The following is an 8,678-nucleotide window of genomic DNA, read 5'->3' on the forward strand; positions in this document are numbered from 1 at the left end:
CACCACCTTGCCTATGTGGCAAGGTGGTCCCCCACTGTTTTTTGAGTTTTTTTATTTTTTAAAAATAAATTAAGGTAGGGGACCACCTTGCTACATAGGCAAGGTGGTGAAAAGTTGTATTTTTAGGTGGTATTCAATCATTACTCGACATGTTAAAACTCCTAGTGGTCGATCGATAAAAGTAACTGATTGATTGGTGTGGCCCAAAGACATGTCAGATTAAATTAAATACCCTAGTGATCAATCAGTACTATACTATAGGTGATCGATCAATGGCAGATAGTATGCAATTTAAATAATTCTAAAATTGCATAAATATTTTTTAAATAATTTTTTTTTAAAATTTTTAAATCTATCATAGGATTTGTGGGACTCAATATAAATCCACAATTCAATGGTAAATTTTAAAATGAAATGAGTAGGAGATGAATTTATATCATTTATCTTTTTATATTTTTCAAAAAAAAAAAAAAATTCATTGAGTTGATTGAAACTTCCACGCTAGCATTGTAGGATAGTTGTAGGATAAAATATAGTATATAACATGAAAAATGATATAAATCTATTCCCTACCCATCTCATTTTCAAATTAACCATTAGATTTATGGGATTTACATTGGACCTCACAAATTTAATGGTAAATTTAAAACTTGGTTGTATGAAAATTGGTAGGAGATGGATGTCTAACATGTTTCATATAACATTTATTTTTTATTTTATTTGAGAGTATTGCATGTACCGCATTTTTATCCAATAATTATACCGCAATGTTGATTTGGCCGTCCCAACCGGCCAGAGAATCAATTGTTCCTTTTTTAAAAAATAAAAAATAAAAAATTAAGAGTTAATTGAAACTGTCACATTATGTGAGATAATTATAAGATAAAAATGTAGTTTTTACCTTGCTCTTTATTTTGATGACGGGCTGATAATTTGGACTTAAAAAAATTAATGAAAATAATTTTTTTAGTAACAAAAACTTGTGGAGTACTTTTTTGGGTTAAATACAAAATTGCCCATTGTAGTTTAAAAACTTTATTTTTTACCTTATGAGTTTCATTTTTATCATAGGTGGTACCTACAGTATGAAAAAAGATGAAAATGGTATATCTGTCCATTTTTCCATCCAAAATTGACAGAAATCCACGTCAGCACCATGTGGCGACATTCAAAATGCAACATGTGGCTACACTAAGTTTTTTTTTTTTTTTAAAAAAAAAAAAAAAATTGTAGGGGTGGGTTTTGGGCTACATGGGGTGGCCGAACCACTCCCAGGCCAACCGATCTGATCTGGGGGTGGCCGAACCACCCCCACATTGGCCCACTCTTGCAGTATTTTTTTTTTTTTTTAAAGCCCTAAAATTACAAAAAAAAAAAAAAAACAGTGTGATCACGTGTCGCATTTTGAATGGTGTCACATAGCGCTGCCGTTAATTTTCGTCAGTTTTGGATAGAAAAATAGACAGAGTTACCATTTCTATTTTTTTTCCCATACTACAAGTATTACTTATGATAAAAATTAAAACTCAAGAGGTAAAAAATAAAAGCTAGGTATTTTAACCCCACTTTTTTTTTTTTAAATAAAATAAAATAAAATTGTAAGGATGGCTCAGCCACCCATTTTAGGCCACATGGGGTGGCCAGTTTGGGGGTGGCCGAACCACCCCCACACAGGCCCACTCTTACAATTTTTATTATTATTATTTTTTATTTTTTTTAAAGGCTCTAAAATAATAATAATAATAAAATAGTATGATCACGTGTCACATTTTGAATTATGTAACATGACGCTGGCGTTAATTTCCGTAAATTTTGAATGGAAAAATAGATGAAGGTATTATTTCTATTTTTTTCTCATACTACAAGTACAACTTATAATAAAAATTAAAACTCAAGAGGTAAAAAATAAAGGCAAGTAGGTATTTTAACCCTACTTTTTTTTCTTCTTTTTTTTTTTTTTTTTTTTTTTTTTTTTTTTTTTTGTAAAAAAAAAAACGTTTGAGACCACTTTTCAAGGCTTCAAAACCTAACTCAACTCCCTGAAAACTCATGCCAATTTTCCCTGCAAACAAACATCTGCCGAGAAATAAAAGCAGTTGAGAGCAGCCAGAACCAGAAAGTCCACACGCGACCATTTATTTCCACTTCCCAAACCCCATCTCCCTCACACTCCTGCAATATCATCTTCATCTTCATCTTCCACAACCCTGTCGTCTTCTTTATTTTCTATTCAATTTTCTTAAACTCATAATACTGGACCACCACTCAACCAGTCTTCTCTCTGACCCTCGATCGATTCCGCCCGATGGGGTTCTTGAGGCGAATAGCGGGTTTTCTAGGAATTGTCAAGGACGATCACGAACCCAAAGACGAAGACGACGAGAACAACAACAACAACGATGAGAATTCTGATTCTCAGGCCCATAATCGGGCCCATTTCCAAGATACCGGGCTCCCTCGTAGAGGCTTCGGCGTGCCAGTCCAGGTCGTCGTCGACCGGCCCCAGCTCGGTCCAGTCCTCGGTCCCTGTAACCCCGGCGACGGCGGCGTCCAGGTCGATCATTCACTCCTCTCCCCATTTCAATATTGGATTCATAGTTCTCCGATTAATTCTATTTGCTAATTCTGGTTTAATTTAGTTAGTCTACAATTTAGAATTGTAATGTTGGTATTTTTTTCTTGTGGGTAATTCAAAGCAGGAATATTTTTGTAGTTTTATGACTGTTTAGTTATTGGGTCAATTGCTTAGTTCTCTAGTTTATTTTATTTGCTGATTCTGGTTTTGTTTAGTTAGTCTACAACTTAGTATTGTAAATCTGGTATATTTTTCTTGTGGGTAATTCAAAGCTGGAAGATTTAGTGGTTTTATGACTGTTTAGTTATTGGGTCTTGCTCTCTTGGTGGGCTTTGGATCGGATTTTTGCTCACAGTCCAAAATCTAAACGAGGCAATTGTATTGATAATAAGTGCTTGGTTGTGTTTAAATTTACTGAAGGTTGATTGAGTTATTGTTGCACTTAAGTTGGTATGTTATTGACAAAGTTTTGAATGAGTGCCTCATTGAATTATTGAGTTATTGTTGCACTTAAATTAAACGGATCATGCACATATTGCGATTTGCGGGTTTTCAGGGTGTGAATCTGGTTTCCATCCACCAATTTAGTTGTGTGGGAAGATGTAAAGAAATACCAATTTCAAATTTTGTACAATATTTTTCATGGACTTTGAACCTTGAAATATGTTCATCTGGAAGGACAATTTGGAGCTGTTTTATTAAATCTGTGCCACCTTGGATTCAGCAAATCCAAATGCAAAATCGATCTTTTTCCATGCATCTAATAAATCAATATGAACTTAAGTGTATGAAAAAGAAACTTTTGCAGGATTAGTATTTAGTGTAATATTATTGGCTTTGCACCAAGTCAATGCATTAGAGGATGAGTTCCTCCTCCCGCCCCTCTAGTATTATGTATGTCATCATATTATCTATTTTTAAAAAAAGGAGAGGGAAACATAAAAATGGTTAAATTTCTTATTGTTTTGGTTGAAAAGAAGTGACGTATTGGTAGACGTTTAGAATATCTAATTCTATGCATAATACAGATGTTAGACATTGCAAAATATGTATGCATGGGTTGATTATTGTTTGACTTTACAAATTGATTGATTGGTTATTGTGGTTTAACCTTTTCAAATACTATAATGATTGCTCTCATAGCCTTCAATTGATAGCGTTAGGTGCCCCTAAGTACATAGATAGTATACATATGACACACCAAACAAAATCCCAAGAAAAAAAAAAAAACCACAAAACCCGGAAAACCCTCAAGCCCAACAAGCACACAAACCCGGACCCACATCACCCCCAAAGCCCAAATGAAGTACTCAACGCTATAGTACGTGAGCCTTGCCTTTCCCATGTTTAGAAGACGCACAAGCAGTGCTACTAATTGCTACCTCACGTGCTGTAGGATGCCATATCTGAGATAAATGCGTAACATCTACTGCCATATCCTTGTGGTTCTTTGGGAGTCAAGTCTCTATCTTGAATAACCACCTCATGCATACTTATAGTAACTATCCATGTATATGTTGCATTTTCCTTTCTTTATACCATGTCCTCCTACATCAAGTCACCACTCGCCAAGTATCTGCGTAGTGCCCGCTCTAATTTTGTTGTGTTTGTTGTTTGTACAACATGCACTAGGAGTTGTTGGAAATAATGTTGATCATGCTCCTTAAATGGGAGATTTGCTTTGGCTAGTTCAAGGGAAAAAAAAAATACCAATTGGACAGTGAATTGGCATTTTTCTCATTTATCTACGTAGAATCTAAACTAGAAATTTTTGTCAATGAAACCGAAATTGAGTGACATCCCAGAAAATTAGTCTCCAATTGGGAAGATGAATTGTCCACATTGAGTGAGTGGATTATGAAGGTGCTTATTGGTGCTAAGTCTTATATTGACTCCTTACTAGGTGAGACTGAGCTTTATAAGTGATTCTAGAGAGATTGTGACACCTAGAAAGTTAGTCTCATATTGGAAAGATGAGTTGCTCATATTGAGTAAGTAGATTATAAAGGAGTCCATGGGTGCTAACTCCCACATTGATTCATTACTAGGTGAGACTAGGCTCTATAGTTAATTCTAGGGAGCTAAAGTCGCAACTTGACTAGTCATTTTGAAGTGATAGTGAAAGTGTGACTAGCACTATACCAGGATTGTTACAAATGGTATCAGAACAATCTAATAATACCATGTGACGCTTAAGCACTGCATGTCATGGGCCCTGATGAGGACGTCATGGATTTAAGTGGGGTAGATTATGACATCTCAGAAAGTTAGTTGCACATTGGAAAGATGAGTTGTCCACATTAAATCGGTGGATTATAAAAGTGCTCATAGGTGTTAAGTCTCATATTGGTCTCTACTAGGTGAGACTGAGCTTTATAAGTGATTATAGAGAGCTTCAATTGTAACTTGACTAATTCTTTTGGAGTGATAGTGTGGATGTAGCTAGTGCTTTCTCTGGGTTATTACATTGAGTTAAATTGCAGGCAGCATGACCATAATTTCTGCTAGCCATTCTTGGTCCTTTTTGATTTCATATCCTGAGTGGTTGAAGATGAGGATGTGGGTGCTCCAATTGAATAGTGTGTTGACATGTGGTATTTAATAAGGGAATGACACGCCATCGTACAAACTAGTGCCAGACATGCATGAGGTAGGTGTTGCAGGGAAATGTCATTGTTAAAAGATTCAAAATATGAAGTGCAAGGAAATGTTGTCATTCATTCCTTAGTTATGTATGGGATCAAAAGCTTCTAGTCTGTCAACATGATTACTTTATGTTGGATTTTTCGCCTCAATTGGCGGTCCTACCACTCTTCAAACAGTGGATATTTTAACATTTTACCTAGAGTCTAGCATTGTAATTCCATAGCAGAGTATATGGAGCTTTTAGCTTTCGGAACTAATGAACAGCTGTGGGAATGGTTCATTGACGTTAGAAATTAGCCCCATACTGAAAGAAAATGAGTGGAGAAATAATATTTTAATGTTTCTGTGACTTTGTGAAACTGAAGAACCAGGGTTTGCAATCTTCCCTGCCCCACCAGGTACCTGATCTGATCCAACCGTAATGGGATGGGTTCTTCCCGGTACGGGTAGTTATTCTTCATTCTCTCTATCTCAGCCAGCTCCTCATCCCTCGTTGATGGTGATCTCAGGTACTCTCTTTCTCCACCCACTCCCCCGGGTGCCAGTGATCTCGTCTTCCTCAAACCCCTTCTACTCATAGGAAACTCCTGAACTCACAATTCGTTCACCTCCATAGTGCTTGCCCTTGTGTTCTCCACGATTCCTCCCCCTTGCTGAGCTCAGATCCAGCCCCCCAAGGTTTCCCCCCATCCTCTATATATTTTCTCTAAATTGGTGTAAAATTTATGATACATTTTCAGGATTCGTTGTCAATGGCCAGATTGAGGTAAGAAATGTAGGGATCTTCCAGACTGTATCAACAAGTGGTGGGGTGGGGACTGGGGGAGGGTATTTCTAAAAAACCGGGGACAGGGAGAGTACATTTCTAGATGGAGCATGGATGGGGTGAACCCTATGCCAAACCTGCCCCATTCCCAACCCTGTAGAGAACACACTATGATTAATTGTTTGGTCTGCTCCAGATGAGCATCTTTTGTTCTCAAGATTACCACATAAAAGCTAGTATCAATTCTTATTAAAGAAAAAGGAAAAAAGAAAAAGCTTTCTATTGTTTATGAGAGCTTAAATGGTTGTAATGTGACTCTGTGGGTTGTGGGTTGAAACTCGCATTTATTGAAAACATTGAAGAAGGGATGTCTTACCACTTAATTGAGGCCACATATTCTTCATTTTTATTGATGCAGCATCTAGACCATGGCAATGAATTTAGTGGGTCTTGTTTTTGGATACGTACTCTATTTGATGAGTTTCTGCATCAAACTTCTGAGGCTAAATTCAAAGTTGTCCAAGGTGGTTTTATTCAGCTGAAAGAAAAAGTTCACAAAGAGTGGTAGAGGTGGGAAATAAAATAGAGACGTCGGTTGGATGTAAATAACTAAAGTAGTTGAGTTTTCAAGCACTCTGTGAAACATGGGTATCTTTTGAATTTTGGGTTCAGCTTCGTCAGAGATGTTCTTTACTTGAGATTTTGTAACAACGGCTTTGTGGTAATAGAAGTTTTGTTTCTGCTTTCAGACATATGTCTAACATGCCCCAAATAATAGGAGTTTGATGAGGTTGGGCTGATGATTCTGATAACATTTTTTATGTACCATTTTTGCTCTTTCTAGCTAGGTGTTCACATCTGCATGTATTGAGAAAACGAAAGTGTGCGGTCTATCAGTTAGAAATGCTAAAAGACCTCCATTGTAATAGCATTTCCATTGTTTTAATTGTAGACCGAAGCTTTCTTGTCGTCATTTTATTGGACTGCTTTGTATGAACAATATAAACGAAAGATCTTATATATCTTTCGACACATAGATGAGACTCTCGATGCATAGATGAGAGTTTCTTGTCGCTACCAGTTAATAGTGTAACGTTCAATCTTATCCCAACTTCTTGGATATGTGTTTCATTAGTAACCTTATGCTTATTGTTCCCTTGGATGGCTGCATCCGTGCCTTGAATATCAGTTGTACTTGTGGTGACCTAAAGCTTGGAAAATTCACCAAGGGATAATTTCTGTTAATGCAAACTCCTTGGCTTTCGTATACATCAAATCGTACTGCTTAGTGACTAAAGGCCAAAGTTGTTTTGGTCTCCATAGGAAACACCAAATCAGCCTGCCTTTAGCAATACGATGAAAGCTCATTTTATTGTTTCTGAATAGAATTAACCATTCCCCTCTGGCTGGGGTTGATTTCATTAGTCTGGTTGCAGAATACAAATATATCAGTTACAGTTCTTGCCATAGCTGTCTACGCCTATTTCCAATATGGACTAACACTGATCACGTATTCGTGAAATTTGGTTCTATTATTGGTCCAGGAAATAGACAGAAGTTATGGCCTGGTTTCTCTAGCTGTTGGCATTAGTTGTGCCTGACACTATGATGTGCGTATCTAGAGATGCAGTTGCCCTTCTTACTGTTCCAAGCTTGAAAATTTCAGTGTGAGAAGCAACTCCTAGTGGAAAGAGACTCCTTTCCTTTCATTAATGATCAGGATGCGACTACTAAATGATTAGGAAGATGAGACATGATATATAACTTAGTCATGCTAGGCACTCAGGATACACTGCATTCATGCTAGTAGGTGCTGCTTCTTGTTAAGTGGCAAGTCTATATTGCCATCCTCTTCCTGCTAGCGTATTGTCGGAAATGTAACAACTCTTGCACATTCAAATCATTTACAGGGTCTGAGATGGTATGCAAAGCAGCTGAGGATAGATGAAGACGGAGATGTAGCAGACGAGTTCCTCGACGAGGTCCTGCCGGAGACGTCAACCAATACAGAAGATCGTCAAAGGCCATTCCCGAGGTTTGAAGTTAAGTACAGTACAAGGCCGGCCAAAGTGAAGAACCTGGGTCTGTCGCGTGATGGGAAAATTCAACAGTGTGTGGAGCACCAAGGCAGATTGCAGTGGGCATGAAGTACCTTGAAAAGAGATTGATCAGGCTTATTGGGTGGTAGGGTTTGTTTAGGCCTCAGCACAAGTATGTTGTCTGTTGGTTTAGAAAGAACAGTAATTGTTTGTCCTGTATGGATTGTGGACCCTGCTGCAACCCTTCGTATCAATGTAGATGTGTTATTCTTATGGATTTTCTTTGATGCTTCTCATCGCTCAATAATTTTTGGGAATTGGATGCTTTTCAAACTAAATTGCAAACTACAGACACAGATAGAAGAAGAGGCCGTGCAAATTAATCACAGCTTCTCACCCCACCCCTCCCAAAACAGAAAAAAGAACGTTCAGCTACACCATTGATAAGATCAAATAGTATTCATCTCAGCTCATGGTCATGATTTCATTTTTATGTGATAAATAAAGTTGGAAATAAGTCTTGGAAGTTTATCACAGATGAAAATGCTTTTCAAACAAAAATATTTTGCAATATAAATGTACAAAGTGGGATGGGCAGGAATACTTATTCCATGTTGGTTCATGATGAGATTCATTTTGTTGATATAAATGA

General features: G+C 37.1%; 1 protein-coding gene across 1 annotated transcript; it reads left to right on the forward strand.

Annotated features, from left to right (window-relative positions):
* Positions 1–2,032: 2,032 nt before the first annotated feature.
* Positions 2,033–8,299, forward strand: LOC133854754 (uncharacterized). The gene is made up of 2 exons (XM_062291022.1): positions 2,033–2,554; positions 7,898–8,299. The coding sequence occupies exons 1-2, from the start codon at positions 2,306–2,308 to the stop codon at positions 8,132–8,134; spliced, it is 486 nt and encodes a 161-aa protein (XP_062147006.1). The 5' UTR covers positions 2,033–2,305; the 3' UTR covers positions 8,135–8,299.
* The last annotated feature ends 379 nt before the right edge of the window (positions 8,300–8,678 follow it).

The sequence above is a fragment of the Alnus glutinosa genome, chromosome 13 (assembly GCF_958979055.1).
Source record: "Alnus glutinosa chromosome 13, dhAlnGlut1.1, whole genome shotgun sequence".
In the NCBI taxonomy this organism is placed as follows: domain Eukaryota; kingdom Viridiplantae; phylum Streptophyta; class Magnoliopsida; order Fagales; family Betulaceae; genus Alnus; species Alnus glutinosa.

Coding starts and splice junctions, on each gene's coding strand:
- LOC133854754 (XM_062291022.1), top strand. CDS start 2,306: ATGGGGTTCTTGAGGCGAATAGCGGGTTTTCTAGGAATTGTCAAGGAC. Junction 2,555..7,897: donor CCGGCGACGGCGGCGTCCAG/GTCGATCATTCA, acceptor AATCATTTACAG/GGTCTGAGATGGTATGCAAA.